Genomic DNA, 20363 nt, shown 5'->3' with positions numbered 1-20363 from the left:
GCAGGAAACAATTTTGCTCTTTCTGCTTATAGTGATGCTGACTGGAGCTCATGTCAGTTCAGTAGCAGATCACTCAGTGCATATGCTGTGTTTCTTGGTTCCAATCTCATCTCTTGGAAAACCAAAAAGCAGAGAAGTGTCAGTAAATCTTCAGCAGAAGCAGAATACAGGAGTATGTCTGCTGCTGCAAGTGAACTGGTTTGGATTCAAGGTTTGCTTGAAGATCTTCAAGTTGAGATCCCTTTACCTGTTAATTTATTTTTTGACAACATGTCTGCTGAACATTTGGCAAAAAATCCTGTTTTTCATGATAAAACAAATAATTTGAAGAGAGATATGCATTATGTAAGGGAGCAAGTGGAGGCTGGTTTCATTCAGACTGCTCATGTTTCCAGCAATCAGCAACTTGCAGACATTCTTACTAAACCATTGGCTTCATCTCAACATCAATCACTTTCTTCCAAGCTTGGACTTATTTCCAAGGTCCAGCTTGAAGGGGGAGTATAGGAAATACTTCCTTATTCTATTTTATTATTATTTTAAATTATAAGTTTGTTAGAAAGTGGTTACAATTCAGTTACACTTTTAGCTGATGTGGCACCATTGCATTGTATAAACTTCAGTTTGCGTTGTATATAAGCCAAGCATCAGCTCTCAGTATTTTGTGAGCTCATAATACAATATTTGTGATCAGTTGTTTTCTTCTGAATTCTCTCAAATTGATTTGAGTTTCTTCAGACTTTTGCGACGGGGTTAACAACCAAACAAAGACAGGAACAATTGTCGCATATGTCTTTTATGACGGGTTAACGACGGGATTTTCCATTAACGACGGCCCCTTTTTATGACGGGCTCGCGACAGGAAATCCCGTCATTAATTAATCAACGATTATCAACCTTTAGCGACGGGATTTTCCGTCATTAATGGTACAATTTTTTGTAGTGTTTCATTAATTATTACTAGCTTGTGTATATTTTATTTGTACAATTGTCTTAGTGAAAATTATCTTGGCTTGGAAAATCTTCGCCCGTAGGCAGGAAGCAATTGGAACTTGATAGATCTAAGAGGTATTGGCAGAAATATAGTTGGTGGAAATTTCAATATATTTATTTATTTCTTGAAATCAAATGTATCAAAACAAAGATACAAACACATACGTATATAGTACTCCCTCCGTTTCTTTTTGTTGTATCCGTTTCCATTTTAAGCGTTTCATATTGTTGTATCCATTTAGAATCTATTCTATTTTTGGACATACATTTTATCCTAAAATACCCTTACATTTCTATCTAATTATCAAAATACCTAAAGATTCTACCAATATTCCCACATAATTTTCCTCACCCATAATATTTAATTCTTTTCCCTTCCCCATATACCCACTCTCTCACCTCCTTTATCACCTATCATTATCACTCTTCTCTCTTACCTTATTTCTTTATTATTTTATCACTCCTTTATTTATTATAATCTCTTACACCCAATCATTTATCTTACAACCAATCATTACACTTATACCCATACAAACCAATATTTCAATTTTCTTAAAAACCACACCAGATTCCAAATGGATACATCAAAAAGAAATGGAGGAAGTACTACTTACATAGTTACATTACATTAATACATAATTTAGCAATCGAAAATATATATAACTAATTAAGCCTTCGTTTAGGAGAGACTAGGAACAATATTGTGCTTTAACAGCCACATCGCCATGACTTTGTAAGCATGTTCCGTCATATGAACTCCATCCCAACTTACGCTCTTATTAGGATTTTCACATACCGGAAAACCGCTTCCACACATATTGGTAGGATCGAAATTGTACGCGTTATTGCCCCTCCCACAACAAGCCCTTTGTGTTGCATCCTTGTCAAATCCTGCATACATCAATTTTTGTGTAAGACTGCCTTACCAAAAAGACCAGTTTGATTCTTTAACTAATTGGTTTCATTGCTTAACTAATTTGTCTATGTCTTAACTAAATTAGTTTCAGTGCTTAACTAATTAGTTTCAGTATTTAACTAATTAGTTCCAATGCTTAACTAAATGGTTTCATTGCTTAACTGATTGGTCTCATTGAACTTATAAAAGTTTGTATCCTGCATAAACATTCACAATAATTTCTTTAGTATATTTCTTAATTTTTTTTTATTTATAAATATTAGAATGAGACACCCAAAATGTTTTGGAGGAGGGAGGGAATATATAATTATATACTTTCTCCGTTTCTGAAAGTTCTTTACGCTTTGGAATGTGTCCAAAATATGAAAACTTTGACCGTAAATTCTCACTATTATATACATCAAAATGTTACATGTAAGATCTTGTTAGATTGGTCTCGATATGTATTTTCAGAATATCAGCTTTTTATAATTTTTCCACATACAAAATTGGATATATTAATAGTTAAATATTGCATTGGAGTCCGTGCAAATAGTAACTGTAAAAAACTTTCTGAAACGGAGGCAGTACTAACCAAGAGAGGCGGCATTTTGGAGGAGTAGTTTTACAGCGGTAAAATAATCTGCATAGACGATTTTAACGGTTGGGTGCTCCCTCTGAATTTCCCTAATAGTTTGTTGCATGTAATCGTTTTGGAACATGGCGAAATCATTCATTCCTCTGTGACATTTGAGTTCATCATACATATTCGCGTCATTTGATTGAAAAGAAGCGAGAAAAATCGGCATACATCCGATTGGGAATTGCCCTGTAACGACGATTTTAGTGGCACCAACACTTATTAATTCCTGCATCAACGAACAGTTCGTAGTCATTAGCATATACATGATCGTAACTAACATCTTTTAATTTGTTGATATATGGTTGAGGATATAACATAAAAAACAATGAACAAGATAAAATCCAACAAAAGATAGTATCTTATCACATGAAATGTTTAAATTACAACATTTGTTTTTAATAAGAAAATTTCTAGCCAAAAATCCAATTTTATAGAGAAACTGTAAAATTACAACATTTGTTTTTCTGCTAACACTATAAGAAATTGTACCATTAATGACGGGAAATTTCGTCGCTAAAGGTCAATAATCGTTGATTAATTATGGGATTTCCCGTCTGTCACGAACCCGTCATAAAAGGGGGCCGTCGTTAACGGAAAATCCCGTCGAAAACCCGTCGTGAAAGACATATGCGACGGTTGTTCCCGTCATTGTTTAGTTGTTATCCCCGTCGCAAAAGGCTTTTACGACGGAATTTTGACCCGTTGTTATTATGTTGTCATTAAAGATACAAATTCTTGTAGTGTAATACCTCTACGGCTCACAAGTTAAAATGTTTGATAGAAAAAAAAAAGTTAAAATGTTTAAGAGAAGATAGAGAATAAGTATGAGCTCACCTCTACGGCTTTTCTAATACCGCCAATAACTTGGGGTACCATGCTACGTACTTCTTGCATAGTTTTCCCTCCGAAGAAAGCATAATTGAAGTCGTTGCCACCGGTTTCAATAATAAAAAGCGCATTGGCGAGTTTATTCTTCCAATCTACGTACGTATTTCGTACCCAAACAAATAAAGTTAGTATATTCATATTGGAGGAAGTATTTTCATGTATCTGATATGTGCTTGTAAATATATATCAATACTTCCTCTGTCCCGGAATATTTGACCTGTTTTCCTTATCGGGCCGTCCCTTAATACTTGACCTGTTTCTAAAAATGGAAATATTCTAACAATATTATATTATTTCTCACTCCACCCCTATTAATCCACCTACCCCCTACTCCATACAAAAAATAATTAAAAATTCAACCCTTACTCTCCCCCAACCCCACCTCTTAACCCAACCCCCACTAACTACATTAAAATAATACCCCACTATCAACTACTACCTATTAAATTAAATAAGTCAATTCAAGTCCCTTAAACTCTGTGCCGGTCAAACCGGGTCGAGTATTCCGGGACGGAGGGAGTATATCATAGCAAAAAATAAAAGTAGGAAAAAGACAAAAAAAAAATTGAATGATACTTTTCTTAACATGAATGGTACTTCATTTTTTTTCTTCCTATTTTGTCTTTTAGTTATTTGTCTTTTACTCTGATATGTGTGTTATCAGATATCCGAAAATACTTCCTCGTATATATTGGTGGATAAAAAATTCGAATTGAATTGAATAAGAACACATTTGATTGATAAACTCGTACTATTAAGTATTTCCTCCAATTTTTAATACTCGCAACGTTTGGACTTTTAATACTATTCACATATTATACTTGATAAAATATAGTGTTGTGAGATCTTGTTAGATTCCTGTCACTACGTATTTTTAAAATATCAACTTTTTATAATTTTTAGTTAAAGAGATTTAAAGATATTAATAATCAAAATTGTGCATTTACATGCGTGAAAATGACAAACATTGCGATCGAGTAAAAATGAATATAATTTACCTGATGGATTCGGACAAACAGAAGGAAGATGAGACCTAAACCATGCAAGTTGTACGGGTAATAACGAACTACGGGTGGCCTGTGCTAGAATTTTTTTTGCTGCTAAATCATCGGTGCTGAGAGCTGTCGAGCCAGCCACGGCAAAGTTTGCTCCGTGACTGAAGTTCCCTTCCTTGTTAAGGTATGCATCCAGGTACGGCAACTTCAAGTATTCAGCTACATTTCAAATAAACAGGTTAGTACTTAGAGTGATGATAAAGGTCGCAAGTTGCGACAATATTTAGTTGTCGCAATATACAAATTAGAATATTAAGATTTTTATACCTGAAACATGTATAATAGGTTATATAAATTAAATATTTTAGTTTCCAATTTAAATCATGACACATAATCACGCCATGTCATCATTGTGACACGGCTGAAAGGTCGCATGTTACGACCTTTATCATTTTCGTAGTACTTAATTAGTACGTAGTTAAGTAAAAGATTGTACGTAATTAATACGGAGTATCTAATACCTCAAAATAACCAAAAACAAATATAAAACATACCAAAGAAATCGACCATAAGACGCCCGTTAGAGCATCTTCCGGTAGGCTTGAGGAAGAAGTTTTGTCCGTACGGAAGTTTTCCAAAGTTGGAGCTTGCTCCAATTGGATTATCACGTATCAGATTACCGGTGTCTGAGAACGAATCTCCAAATTGATAAATAGCATCAATTTTGGGATTAATCTCATCATGGAGTGCATGGACGGCTACAACGGAAATAGTAAACAAAAACACCGCAACAACAACTAAGAGGAAGGTTTTTCTAACTTTACCCATTGATATATAATTAATAATAGATCGATCAAACTATTTTGTTTTGTTTATTTATAATTAAATATAGTTTAGAAGTAATAATTATAGTCTCAATTATGGAATATTACTTCCAACAATGGATAGGAAAATCATCAAGTAACAGAAACTTCTTATTTTAATTTGTTGGAGACTCTAGAATTTAAAGGATGATTTAAGAATTTAATATAAAGAATAAGTCTCTTTATTAGCTTTAGAAAAGTACCTCAAAACTCTCACAAAACTCATAAGTTATGCCACAAATGAGCATCTCCTTATATAGGGAATTAGTCTTATTAGATAACTCATAAACCTAATTTAGATAACTCCTAAACCTTTCATATATGTAGATATTTCCTAAATGTAAGCTACTTTCCTAATCTCTCAAGTTGTCTTGGAGTTTACGCCAACATAGACTTGGCTACTTTAAGTAAAAATGATTAGGTGTACCCTAGCCCAAGACCAGCTTATTTTCTTGTTTTGCATGAAAGATTTGGTCTTCCACAGCCTTGTACTTGTGATAACTGTGTATATGTCTATTTCTATTTCTTTTGCTGCAGTTCTTGTCACTGCGAATGTTAATATCGTGTCTTTTATTCTACTCCCTCCGTCTCAAAATTATAGTCTTGTTTGACTAAAAACACGGATTTTAAGAAAAGTGGAATATAGTACGCGCAATGCTAGCATCACGTGCCTGCAGGTCGTCCATTATGATTGGTGATGCACTTAATTGGAAGGAATGAAATGCAGAAGGTAATGTTTGCCGTTTTCTGAGAGAATTACTTTTGATGTTTGTTTCTTGTATTTTGATCTGCTGAGATTTGACTAGAGTATTATCTTAGAAATATAAAATTTGAGACGGATGATGACCCTTCAAAACTGCAGTTTGGGGTATGTAGCTGCACTTTGTAGGAAGTGCACGCAATTCTGGAGTTTAAGTCCAGCAAAAACTGAGGACTTGCCAATAAATGGCATAAGAGACAATATACGTAAGTTGCATGTAGCTTCAGAGAATAAGGTAGCACAGTATTTAAAAAAAGCATCACAGTTGACAATGTGAAAAATAACCATCTTAATTGATGTAATAGAATTTGATTAAGGGGCTTGAAGTGCTAGAGCAATGAAAGTTAATTATTTCAACAAAGTGACATATAAAGTTAGTTAAAATCAATTTTGCCTAATTCTCACTATGTACGGTACGAGTATATTCTTAATTGCACACTTACAAAGGCACGCTCAAGCCCTTGTGCCCTCGTGTTGGCCTTTGTACTAAGTTATTTCACTCAATTTAACGTATTTTGTCGTGTCGTGTCGTGCTTTGATGTTCTTTTTACAACTCAAAATAGCCCGAACACAACCCAAGCCGCACGATTTCATGTTCGTGTCAGGCCATGCTTTTCCATGTCTTGCCGAGTTGCCGTGTTTTTTTGGTGTTGGCTAGCCCGACATTTACCAGCAGGGGCGTATCCAGAATTTTAAAACAGGGTAGACACAAAAAGTACAATTTTTTTTTTTTTAAAAAAAGATATAATGAAAATGACAATTTGCGGAGTACTAACTATAATGTTTACGTCAATTTCACCGTTCACCGTTATTTTATAAATTCTAAGATTTTAAAGATTATACAATATAAATGTATACGGAGTACTCCGTGTCATATAGCAAATATCAACAAAACTTTAAAAATATACGAAGTAGAAATTAAAAATCAAATATGACGTGACACCCACGAAAAAAAAATTGAATGTTAAATACTTAGCCAACTAAAAATAAGAGGTTTATATATTTAATCTGCAACAAAGAAACATGAAGGCAAGATGCTTGAATAGTTAGTGAGGAAATCTAGTTATGTAAATGTCAGAATGTCCCCATTGGCCATGGGTTTGACTCCTATATTGAACAAATTTTTTTTTTTTTATTGAACAATTTTTTTTTTTTTTTTTTAAAATACTCAGCCGAATGATTTTTCAATTAAAAACTGAGTAGATATTTATCTACCCACATTACACAGTAGATCCGCCCCTATTTACCGGTTACCACTTACCACCAAAATCATACCCATGCTCGTTTTGAGTCGGGTGAGCGCGTGCGAAATGTTTTTTATTTAAAAAAAAGGAAAGATACAGTGAAATTGTAATGGGGTCAATCGGGCATATAAACTGAATACACCTGCGCTCTGCTTACTTCTTCCATGGCGATGGCGGTAATTCTCTTCTCTCTTCTTCTCATTTTCATTTTCGACATTTTTCTAATGGAAGAGTTTCTGCTATTCATGATGACCCTCAATTCTCTCAATTCTGTTGCAATTAGGGTTTTCTGATCTTAAATTTCCCCTTTCTTTGTTCAATCGGATGATTTCTTTACGTCATCTTCCTCCTGTTATCATTTTCAATCAGCTCTTTACTGCCATTTCCAAATTGAAACGCCTTCAACCTCACTCCACCATTATCGCTCTCTCTAGCCAGCTTGAGTTGTCTGGTATTCGACCATATAGGCATTCAATTGGTATCCTTACCAATTGTTACTGCCATTTGGGCCGCCTTGATTTCGGCTTCTCTCTTGGGTAAAACACTTAAGCTTGGCTACTCCCCCAATTGTGTCTCGTTTAACACCTTAATCAATGGTTATATTAGCTGTGGTTAGCTCCCCCAAGCTGCTTCTTTGTTGGATAAAATTGTTACTCAATAACTATTACTCTTATTGTGCATGTCAATGTGGTACTATGTGTTTCTATGGTCTCATTGACATGGTTTTTAAAACGTTGTCATTCTGGTATAGCTTTCTGCTCCCTTTTGTCTCATGATTTCTCTGGTAGTGTGGCCACTAGTAGGAAAGATTTGAATATTTTCAATTTGATGGATCTCATAATCTGACGTATTAATGAAGTGTTTATTTGACAATCTTTCTTGTTTGGATCTCAGGGTGTATGATGATAAAGATCCATTAAGAGAAACCGGACATGAAAAAAACTTAAAAAGATACCAGGAAAAAGAGAGAATTTCAGAAGCAATTTGCTGCTGCTCTGAGAGTTATTTCACAGTAAAACAGACTGCTGTTAGCTCAATCAATGTTTTATATGTGAGTCTGATGCAGAGATCATAGAAGTAAAATGCCATCTTGTTGTGTATCCAGATGCTTCATCATTTGGTACGGTAAGTATGTCTAAACTTAATATTTTGACTATATGGGGTTACTTGTTTGACTTATGAATGTTCATCAGCATAGAATTTATACTAGTTTAGCCAAGGAACTTTTGTTTTCTCTAATTTACAATTTATAGCTGTTCACCTGTTTTCCTTCATCGGAAGGATGAAATCTAATGTTACCCTTTCTTGGACATCAGTTTTATTTCCTCGATTAGATGGTTAAGATTAGAATAGGATGAGCCACCTTCAGAAATACTCCTCTTTGCTAGGTGTGATATTCTATCCATTGATCTTTCCAGTTCATCCTTCTTCCTCTCCATTAGATCATTGATCATATTCTCCACTATTGTTCTGTCACATGTATCCTTCATATCTAGGCCAATTCTCCAGACTTCACTGACAAATCTGCTGTTCACTTGCTGATCAGCAAAGTAAGGCCAACAAAGCATTGGCACCCCAGCTACAATGCTCTCTAGTGTTGAGTTCCATCCACTGTGGGTCAAGAACCCGCCAACGGCTCGGTGGGCCAAGACCTCCTCCTGTGGGACCCATCCGACCATATATCCTCTTTCCTTGGTCCCTTCCAAGAGTCCATCTTGGGCTTGAGTATCTTGATCATTTCCTATTATGAGATTGGGCCTTATAACCCAGAGGAAGTACTTCTTACTCTGGACCAGTCCAGCCCAAAATTCCATCAGCTGGTCCTTTGTGAGGATAGTTAAGCTACCAAAACTTACATAGACAACGGATTTGTCTGGCTTTAGGTCCAACCACGATATGCAACTTCGATCAACTTCCCACAAGCTGCTAGTTGAGTTGTTGGACAATGTTATATCATCATTTTGACCGAGTCTGTATTTTAGGTGAGCATGTAACGGACCTATGGAGTAAACCTTTGAGCAGTGTGAACTAATGAGAGAAAGAATCGGGCCTTCTAGATCCACAAATGTGTTGAGAATGAAAGAGTGGGCTTGCTGGTTTCGCTGTATCTCCCCTGTGAATAAGTCTTGCAGGTCACGGCAGGAAGATATATCTTGGTTTCGGCAGAAGCTAGGAAGGTCACGGTAGCGAAGGAAGCTATCCATACCAGGTGCATTCTTTACTAGCTGGTCCATTTCTTCATCATCTTTTGTTTATTGTAGTTCATAGAAAGGAAACAAAAACCATTAGAAAGTTAACTGACAATACTACCAAAAAGTTAAAATAAACAATTTTTCTTTCTAAAAGTGTTGGTTAGGGTGATGTTCCTCTACGGCTCTACTATGTGTCTATTTCAGGTTTTTTGAATGACGACCCTTTCATGACTCTTAATATTGGTGGTCTAGGTTTATTTGGCTGCAACTTTGCGTAAGTGGACATGAAAATGGATGACTGTAGAACTTAGAAAGGTTGAGATGTCCATGGTGGACTCTCCTGTTGAGCTGAGCATTTGTACTTACTACTGAGTCTGTTATAGATCCATACACATTGACACGTGTATAGAGTGGAAGGGGACTTGGCTGCTGAGTTCATGTATGGCCTGGGAAATTTATTAGTGTTGTTTGGATAGACTGACATAGGAAGTATCATTTCTCGAGAACTTCATTTTCTAGGAAGTACCGAAAATTGTTTGGCTGAACATGAAATTTCTATTCAAGATAGGTGATTACTTATTAGTTAGCAACTTCCTGCACTTCCTACTAATTTGACTTCAACTTCCTGTGTACATCTATGTCAACCAAACAAATAATTATTGGAAGCAAAGAAGTTTATGCTCCTTATCGAGTTTATTGGTACTTGCATACATATGTTTTTATAAAATTAGGTGATCTCATCCAGAAATTTTCTTTACAATCTAATCTAATCTGAAATAGAAAATTTGATCTGAAATAAGTTGGAGTCATGCTCTTACAGTCTTACTGAGTGAACTCTTGTAGATAAAATGTTGCGGTTATGGTTTTGAGTTTAGCTCTCTTGCCTTTAGGCTCCTTGTTTGTTGACTTGTGATTATCTCTTAGATTCCTGAACATTGTTTTGTTCGATTATTATAGTCTAAGTGGTAATATCTCAACCTCAACCTCACCCTCACCCTCACCCTCACCCTTACGGATTGTTTTGTTCGGTTATTTTAGTCTTTGGCTTTCTCGGTCCCGTCCTGCCTATGATTAGCTCTATCATTAAGCCTCTAAACTCATCCCTGAAATATTATGCATAGAAATGGTAGTAGGTAGAGAGTGGTGTGTACCTTTGAAGGCTATTTCCCCTTCTTCAATGAGCTTTGGAATACAGTAATAAGACCAATTGCAGCATGACACCTGAATGAAATCACTGGTACCTCAGCTTCATTTGCTACATCATTAGCAAATCTCATCCACCCATCTACTATCAAACATGTAACGTTAGCTGATTCAGCTGATCCAAGCAAAATCTCTCTCAAAAGAGGCTTAGCACTTGATGTTAACCCCTGAACCAACTCCTTCAAACAGCCCCTGATATTACTCTCACCATTTCAAGGGTGGTCATCAGGCAACCCGTCTAGCATTGCCGAATCCCAGATAACATGCAAAACGGGCCTCACTGTCAGTGTATTGGGATAGACGTTGGTGGTTGTGGGTTGTCTTTAGAAAGGTTACCTTAAAGTTGGCAAGGCAAAGAAGTTCAGCTAGGTGCCTAGGTGAAGCATTGGGGTTACATGAGCTAATACTGGCAGTTGAAAGAAGAGCACATGAAGCGAAAGAGAGGATTGATATTGATCTATATTCCTCATCAATATTACTTCTTGAAATGTTTTATACTTTGATGTGAGATTGGAATTATAGACAATTGTTTTAACTATTGCTGAAAGTTCTTGTTTGATATTTTAATCATATGATTTGTGTTAAACATATTTTTTACTACCACTAGGGCCCCTCTGTGCCCTCCTGGGAAGCATGGAGCATTGTTGTCCTGCATACTTCTCTGCTTGCAATTTTTAATTTGAATTTGTTAATCTTAATCAGTGGCCAATTACCCTCACCTTTGTTTTCCTTCATATTTTTTGCCAGAAAGTGAACCTAGCGGCCTCTATTATCCGGACTCTTCATTTTAGCTCAAATATCCGTGTCGAATCCTCGACACTCGGACATGAGTATGAACACTTCGACACTTCATTTTAGACCAAAATCATGCAATTTTTCCACAAAATAGCCGTGTCCGACACTTAAGACACGTCCCCCTGTCCGATATGTGTTTCAGAGAGTCCGGGTAACATAGCTAGCGGCACCGATAAAATATATCAGAACTATTTATATTCTATACTACATCTAATTTACAATTGAGATCAACATTGAATTAATTGTTTTGTTTTTTTTGCAGCTGAATTAGATTGTAGTTACTTTTATAAAAAATTAGAAAATACCATTGAGTTCATTGACATACCTTTGAAGGGTACTTCCCCTGCATCAATGAGCTTCGGAATACAGAAATACGTCCAATTGCAGCAAGCACTGGGACACCTGAATGCAATCACTGGTACATCAGCTTCATTTGCTACTTCATTAGCAAAGCTCATCCACCCATCTGTTACCAAACATGTAACTTTTTCTGTTTCTTTTTCTCCAACCAATATCTCTCTCAGTAGAGATTTACCATTTGATGCTAACGCCTGAATCATTTCTTTTAGCCAGCCCTTGACATTGCTCGCACCAGCTCGTGGGTGATCATCAGGTAACCCGTCATGTACCGTCTTGAATCTGAAGCCCGGATAGCAGGCAAAACGGGCTTCAGTGTTAGTGTACCGGGTCAGGCGTTTATGGTTATGGGTTGTATTTAGGAAGGTTACTTTCAGATTTGCTAGGCAAAAAAGTTCAGCTAAGTTTAGCATAGGGGTTACATGGCCTTGTAGTGGTAGTGGAAAGATGAGCACATGAGGTGTAGGAGAAGATTGGTGCTCCATATTATTATTTGCTATCAAATTTTGTTCTTGGAATTGAGATTGGGAGTTTGAGGTGAGGAACCGATTAAGATGATGTCAGTGTTTTAAATATTTATGTTGGGTAATCTAGTTATGATAAGTTTTCATGTTTTTGTCGTGTATCACTTCTTCCAATCTTTTGGCGCTCTTGCTAGTGTATACGAAGTACCGTTTATTGGTTTAATATTCAGCGCGTCTCCTGTGAGACCAGTCACACCATCAAGACGAGCGCGAAACCAATAGCGTACTTCCCCTAAAACTATAAAAAGAAAGTAACAGATCTAAACTATAGAAGTAACATACCTAAACTAAAAAATTACCTCCTCTAAAATTTTTTTTAAAAAAATAAATAAATAACATGTCTAAACTATAGAAGTAACATACCTAAACTAAAAATGTACCTCCCCTAAAACTATTCCGTATAAAAAAAAAGTAACATGTCTAAACTATAGAAGTAACATACCTAAATTAAAAAAGTACCTCATCTAAAATTATATATATAAAAAGTAACATGTCTAAACTACAGAGTAACATACCTAAACTAAAAAAAATACCTCCTCTAAAATTATTAAAAAAAAATGTAACATGTCTAAACTATAGAAGTAACATACCTAAACTAAGAATGTATCTCCCCTAAAACTACTCCGTATAAAAAAAGTAATATATATAAACTATAGAAGTAACATACCTAAACTAAAAAAAGTACTTCCTCTAAAATTATATATTAAAAAAAAGTAACATGTCTAAACTATAGAAGTAACATACCTAAACTAAGAAGGTATCTCCCCTAAAACTACTCCGTATAAAAAAAGTAACATGTATAAACTATAGAAGTAACATACCTAAACTAAAAAAAGTACCTCCTCTAAAATTACAAAAAAAAAAAACATGTCTAAACTATAGAAGTAACATACCTAAATTCGCAAGTGTGAACTGGTCTCACCATCAGTTGATGGTGAGGACAGTCTCATATAAGAATTTGGGTTTAATATTAAAATTGAGTACTCTCTCAGTCCCGAAATACTTGAAACCGTTTGACCGGCACGGGGTTTAATTCATTAAATTGACTTCTTATTTAATTGAAAGGTAGTTAGTAGTGGGGTATTTTTTTAATATAGATAGTGGGATGTGGTGGGGGGTCATGAATTTTCTAATGTTTATTTGGAGTAGTAGGGTTGTTGGTGGGCCCTTAGGTAAGGTGAGAAAATAATAAAGTATTATGTAAAGTTTCCATTTTTAGAAGCGTTTCAAGTAATCCGGGACGGCCCGATAAGGAAAGCGTTTCAAGTATTCCGAGACGGAGGGAGTACCATGTACCTAAAATTATAACCAACACAATTAGTGATGGAGAATTCACCTTATGACTTGGAGGTTAGAGAGTCGAGCCTTATCAACTGCTAAATGTTTGAAAATGACTCAAGCGATAACATGTGTAGCTGAACTAATTAATCTGTGATAGATTAATAGGTGCTGATTTAATAGGAAAATATACTCAGAATGATCGGAGCGATTTCCTTCAATATTGCATAAAGATCTAATAATTCTCAAAATACGTTACTTTCTAAGTTAATTCCTACCATACCGTCCACGTAAGCAAGGGAGAAAGAGAAGTAATTTTTTTTTCCGGTTCAGCGTTGAACCACCATCTGAGATAGCGGTTTTGTTTTAAAGCAAACTGTCATCTCAAATGGCGATTCAATGTTATAAACTGCTATCTGAGATAGCGGTTTGCTTTAAAACAAAACCGCTATCTCAGATGGCGGTTTGCTTTAAAACATTACGGGGGTACGGTAAGTTTTTGTTTTGGAAGCTCACTGTAAGTTTTGATTTAGGGAATATATAAACCTGAGATAGCGGTTTAGTGCCGCTTTGTTTAAAAAAAATAGACCGGTTTTAATGCTGACATAAACGGTACGGTGGGAATTAAGTTAAAAAGTGGCGCATTTTGTGAATTTGACGTTATTTAACAATATTGAAAGAAATCGCTCGAATGATGGTAACTTAAATATACTGATATTTTTTTTATAAAATGAAAAGAAAAAGCCATAGAACAGGGGATGCACGTTGTCCTTGGCACAATGAATGGAGAAAACATTGGACAAATATTTTTTGGCATTGCTGATGGCTCTTTTTGAATTTTGACGTCGAAAGGTGGTGGACAGATGGCCTACAACTGCGGCAATGCCCTTGTTTGTCATATAATTGTTACAGAAACACTTTTACATGTGTTTTATGTTACAGAACAGGGAATTCAGACCTGAAGTAGGGCCATCTGTTTGAGATTAAAGGGGTGAGTATAAGGTCTAGGGCCATTGTAAGCCACTAAAGCTAATTGCCTGTGAACAACTTGGGTTGGATGAAATGCATCCCAGAAAGCATATTGATCCCTGTTTAAACATGGTATTGACAAAGGAAGACACATTTTTTCTGCATTATTTCTGCCCACTCCGCAGCATGCTTTCCCCAACTCTGCCAACCCTGCAATCCACAGATGATTACGTACATTTAGTACTAGTTGTTATGTTTCTCTAGTTTTCATAAGATGAGTTCACATAAAAGTATTCATGAGACCATTGTGGTATGTGATCACTGTTTCTCTTGTTCCCTTTTCTTGTTACTTATAACATCTCATAGTAATTAGTGTTGAAATGTCATCTGAAACGGGCATCAAAGTCAGTTTAGCTACCTTGCACAGATTTTAGAAGGGAAAAAAGGTACTTCTGTAACTTTCAAGATATTTGAAGGGGGGTGGCTTGTTCATCATTTGAAGAAAAGGGATTTGCATGATTTTCGAGTTTTCAAGTTATGGAAAAAGGAAAGGTTACCTCTACTAGATTTTTTTTTTTTTTTTTGTATTCACGAGTTTACTGCTATTTATTCTATTGTGTGCAGAAGATTGAAACAGATAAATCAATTCTTACCAAAAGTGGAAGGATGGGTAAGTATATCCATCAAAGCCTGAAAAGTATCCCCAAAAGCAAAAATTGCATTAGGGTGGGTGACATTAAGTTGATCAACCAGGGTTCTTAGCTTTGTGTTGAACAATTGAACCACATCATTGCTGAAGGTAACACATTTATCAGCAGGCAGTCGAGCTGCTGTTTTCTGAGAAGGGGTACAACCAATTGGCCCTACTCCGGCCAATAAGAATCGTCTTAATCCTTGATCATGCAATGCCTATGCAGAAGGTCAATGTAAAGGTGTTAAATGGCAACATGAACATCAAGTCGCGAACAGGAAAAGAGCATGTACGTACAGAGTGAGTATACCTGAATTTGCTTGGTGTATTGGTTAATGACAATATCAGCATACTGTTCGGGCTTAAATTTGGAGCGGCTTCGGTAGCTTGGATTGAGGTAATTATTTACATAGTCATTGCTTCCTAGTATAACCACTGCTATGGCATTTGAAAGATATTGTTGCAACTCTGTCTCACTCATATGATTCTGCAATTGTCTTTTGGTGATTCCGAAACTTTCTACCTGTTTTGAGAAGCTAAACCTCTCCCCCTGTTACAATATTACGCTTATTTAAGAATAATACTGTAAAAAATTATCTACTTATGGTGAACAATGATTTGATCTCTCTAGATGAATATAAAGTTGTTACGAAATTACGTACCAAGCCTTGTCCACTTTCTTCGAGGATTCCTCCAGCGGCTGAGGCGTAATTTACACCATACATTATGTCTCTATCAGTAAGGAGAGGGTTCGCAAAGGCTGGTAAATAGGGAAGTCCTAGCAATTCAGCTGCATATACAAGTTAGTTTATGAATGTATATGATTATACAATATGATGTCCTAATGTAGGTCTATAGGATGGTATTACTTGTACAGAAATAAAAGAGCCAAGACCCAAACAGTATATAAGGGTAGGCATAGCAGGGGTCCTAGTTGGTTGTGCCGGTATAGCGCAACCTTTGAGCAGCATGGTCCATGGTGGTCATGTGGTGCCAGCCATCCAGGATCAGGCCACACATTGACATTGTGCCATGCTACCTTAAGGGGTTAGGAGCTAGACTGACCTCGTTTTGTAAGTTTCATGCAAGACATAAAGATGGTTATGGGATGGGCTGAGCTCTATGTCAAGCCTACATGCCTTGGGTCTGAATGTCCGGCCCACTTGGGCTGGGTCGGGTTGAAAATTTTAAAAAAGTGGTTGAGACACAGCCTAAGCCCACGTGCCCTCATGTCAGGTCAGACTGTTTTGTCTAAGCCTACTTTCACTCAATTTAACGTGTTTTGTGGTGTCCAAAAAAATATCCAGCCCGGTCCCATCCGTGGCCCACAACTTCGTGCTCGTGACGGCTCGTGCTTTTATTGTGCCGGTTCGTGTCATGCCTCGAGCAGGGACAACCCGGTACCATCTTTAGCAAGACCTACTCATAAAGTGAAATAAGAAAATGCAAAATTTAAAGAGAGAAGGGAATTACAGAGGAAGTCGATGATGGTTTTCCCGTTGGTGAATCTTCCGGTAGGACCTAGATAGAAATCGATGCCATAAGGTAAGAAGTTAGCTTTGGCTTGTGCGTCCAAGTAGTTGTTGTTTCCATTGTCAACAAGTGAATCTCCAAAAACATACATTGCTGTAAATTGTTGAGCACTCGATGCCAATCTAGCATGTATCAATGCATAAAAAAGAACCACAAAGTTGATAATTTTCGATGTTTTCGCTCTTCTCATCACAAAGTATATATTCTCCATGATATTAAATGTCTTGCTATATTTTTGGCTCTCTGGTTTGGTTAAGCTGGACTACCAAGCATATATAAAAGGCGGTACCCGTGTTCTTTTCAACCACAAAGATGCACATTTTATTTGCAATTTGGTTGTAACTTGTAGCTTTTACTCCCAAATTCCCTCCTTGATAACGTATTTTTATGCATGATTTTTTCCCTTTTGCATGTCCTTTTTGGTATGACTTCTAGGCGTGTTACGCTGGCTTGTGAAATGGAGGTAAATTTACACAGTTAAATACTTTGTATTTCAGAAAATTAAAAGGAGAAACTAACATTTTTGGGCGGCCTTCTTAAAATAAATTTAATTTTGTGTTAACTCGTTTTCTCCCTTGAAAGTGTCTCAAGCTAAATAGGCATTAGGCACGATAATTATACTACACTGTGTTGGAAATCCTAGTGAGAAAACAAAAGAAAATGAGTGGGAAAATGTGGGAATATGAAAAGTCCCACATGGGAAAAACACAAACCATATTCAATGTTTATATTTGGGGGTTTGAGGGAAACATTTGTTTAAGAAAGCATGTGAGTGGCATGGGTGGTCACAACACACACACGCGCGCGCGCGCCGGGCCGGGCTCGGGCGAGGGCCGTGGGCCTTGGTACTTGGTACTTGGTACTTGGTACTCCGTAACTTCTCATATGTCGAAATTGGAACCTCTTGATGGGAAAAACTATAAACGTTGGGCTGTTAGGATGAGATTTTATTTGGAGCAAATTGATGTTGCGTATGTTATTTCTGATGTTGTGAAACCTGTTAATGATGATGAATTGCATGATTTTGAGGTTAAGTTTGCTAAGGATGATAGAACCTGTAAGGGAATGCTATTGCATCATATGTCGAATGTTTTGCTTGACATTTACATGGGCTATAATCATGCTAGGGATATTTGGGATGGTTTAGAGAAAAAGTATGGAACTGATGATGCCGGTACGAAACGTTATTGTGTTAGTAAATGGTTAGGTTTTCAAGTTGAAGATGATAAACCTATTATTGATCAGATTCATGCATATGAGAATATCTGTATTGCTATGGCTGCCGAGGGTTTGAGTATATGTGATATAACTCTTGCTATTGTTTTAATTGAGAAACTGCCACCCTCATGGAAAGACTTTAGAAACCAGTTAATGCATAAAAAGAAAGACCTTACCCTAGAGGAACTCGTAGGTCACCTAAAAATTGAGGAGGAGAACCGTATTAAGGATAAGGGTCAATTTGTATTTTCTGGGTCTGCTAAAGCTAATCTGGTTGAACCTAGGGGCAATTTCTATTCTGATAAGTTTAAGGGGAAGGGCAGTCAGTTCAAGCCTCAAGGGAAAATTTAGAAGTATAAGTTTAAGGGTAACTGTTTTGAATGTGGGAAGGCTGGTCACAAGTCCAGGGATTGCAGGGTCAAGAAGAAGCCAGATCAGAATCAAGCTCACCTTGTTGAAGCAGTTGCTGATCCTAACAATTTCATTGCTGTTGTTTCAGAAGCTAATCTGGCAGGTGATGTTGCTGAGTGGATAGTTGATACAGGAGCAACCAGGCACATTTGCACCAACAAAGAAATGTTCACTTCCTACGAGAAGACTGATGGTGAAAATGTATTCATGGGTAACTCTGCTTCTGCAACTGTTCAAGGCAAAGGGAAGATCGTTCTCACTCTCACTTCCAGAAAAACACTCACTTTAACTAATGTTTTGCATGTCCCAGAAATGCGTAGGAATTTAATTTCCGGTAGTTTACTTATGAAAGCTGGTTTGAAGTTGTCCTTTGATTCTGATAGGCTAGTTATTACTCACAATGGGGAATTTGTGGGAAAGGGTTTTTGTAATGGGGGGTTGTTTACTCTTGATGTTTCCATTGAAATTATGAATAAGAAAGCTAGTACTCCTTCTGCTTATATTGCTGAGTCTATTGATTTATGGCATGCTAGATTGGGTCATGTTAATATTGCTTCAATTAAAAGACTCAAACAAATGAACATGATTCCAAGCTTTTCTAAAACTGATTTCGCAAAATGTGAAGTTTGTGTTGAAGCAAAATTTGCAAAGAAACCCTTTAAATCAATAGATAGACAGACAGAAGTACTAGAACTTGTTCATAGTGACTTGGGGGATTTTAAAAACTATGAAAGCAGGGGCGGTAAAAGATACTACATTACTTTTGTTGATGACTGCTCTAGATTCACCATGGTTTATCTTCTCAGGTCTAAGGATGAGGCTGAGGAGATGTTCCTCAAGTACAAGGCTGAAGTTGAAAACCAGCTAGACAGGAAAATCAAGAGACTTAGGAGTGATAGGGGGGGTGAGTATGACCCTAACACTCTTAAGGCGTTTTGTGAACAGAATGGTATAGTTCACGAAACAACAGCTCCTTACACACCCGAACAAAACGGGATTGCTGAAAGGAAAAATAGAACTTTAAAAAATATGATGAATTCAATGCTTATTAGTTCTGGGCTTCCTGATAATATGTGGGGGGAAGCTATTCTTTCTGCTTGTCATGTTTTGAACAGGGTGCCTCACAAGAAGCTGGACAAGACCCCATATGAGCTATGGAAGGGTCGAGCACCAAGCCTGAAATACTTGAAAGTGTGGGGGTGCTTAGCAAAGGTTGCCTTACCTAGTTTCAAAAGAGACAAGATTGGTCCCAAAACGGTTGATTCTATCTTTATTGGTTATGCTTATCAAAGTTCTGCTTATCGTTTTTTAGTTAAAGGTGCTAACAACTCTTATGCAAGTGGTAACATTATTGAAGCAAGAGATGCTGAGTTTTTTGAAAACACTTTTCCTTTAAAGATCTCTTGCATTAGTAATGATGTACCATCCTCTAGCACCTCTAATGCTTTACCCATTGCTCCTTGTTCCACTACTAATAATGAGTCTGATTTAGAACCAAGGAGAAGCAAAAGGGCAAGAAAGGAAACAAGTTATGGTGATGATTTTGTTACTGCTTTCCTAACTGAACCTTTCTTGATTACTGATGATTTTGTGTATGTATTTATCCTAGAAGACGACCCTAGAACCTATGAAGAGGCAATGAGGTCGGTTGATGCAGTTTTCTGGAAAGAGGCCATTGATAGCGAACTTCAGTCAATCCTAAGTAATAATACTTGGGAATTGGTTGATCTGCCTAGAGGTTGTAAACCCATCACCTGTAAGTGGATTTTTAGAAAAAAGTTGAAATCATGTGGGTCCATTGATAAATATAAGGCCAGGATTGTGGTAAGGGGTTTTACTCAAAAACATGGCATTGATTATTTTGATACATACTCTCCTGTAACTAAGATTGCAACCATTAGAACCTTAATT

General features: G+C 36.7%; 2 protein-coding genes across 5 annotated transcripts; both read right to left on the bottom strand.

Moving 5' to 3' along the window:
- Positions 1-1087: 1087 nt before the first annotated feature.
- LOC110778305 (7-deoxyloganetic acid glucosyltransferase) lies at positions 1088-12313 on the bottom strand. 4 transcript variants are annotated; one of them, XR_008918375.1, is made up of 6 exons: positions 11797-12313; positions 4418-4633; positions 3366-3511; positions 2484-2757; positions 1604-1884; positions 1088-1172 (listed from the first exon to the last, which is right to left on the bottom strand). XR_008918375.1 is itself a non-coding variant. In XM_056826362.1 (5 exons), exons 1-5 carry the CDS (start codon positions 12311-12313, stop codon positions 1673-1675), a joined length of 1365 nt encoding a protein of 454 aa, XP_056682340.1. In that variant the 3' UTR covers positions 1515-1672. The 4 variants fall into 4 exon arrangements, 2 of the variants coding, with proteins under 2 accessions (XP_056682340.1, XP_021838567.2); XR_008918377.1 differs by having other exon boundaries at positions 3417-3511; XM_056826362.1 differs by lacking the exon at positions 1088-1172 and having other exon boundaries at positions 1515-1884.
- Positions 12314-14582: 2269 nt separating this feature from the next.
- On the bottom strand, positions 14583-17034 carry LOC130459176 (GDSL esterase/lipase At5g08460). Its single transcript, XM_056826363.1, has 5 exons — positions 16764-17034; positions 15953-16080; positions 15601-15840; positions 15253-15508; positions 14583-14809 (listed from the first exon to the last, which is right to left on the bottom strand). The coding sequence occupies exons 1-5, from the start codon at positions 17032-17034 to the stop codon at positions 14583-14585; spliced, it is 1122 nt and encodes a 373-aa protein (XP_056682341.1).
- Positions 17035-20363: the final 3329 nt, after the last annotated feature.

Source organism: Spinacia oleracea, chromosome 4, assembly GCF_020520425.1.
Source record: "Spinacia oleracea cultivar Varoflay chromosome 4, BTI_SOV_V1, whole genome shotgun sequence".
Classification (NCBI taxonomy): Eukaryota; Viridiplantae; Streptophyta; class Magnoliopsida; order Caryophyllales; family Amaranthaceae; genus Spinacia; species Spinacia oleracea.
This window is presented reverse-complemented; position numbering and strand designations above follow the sequence as displayed.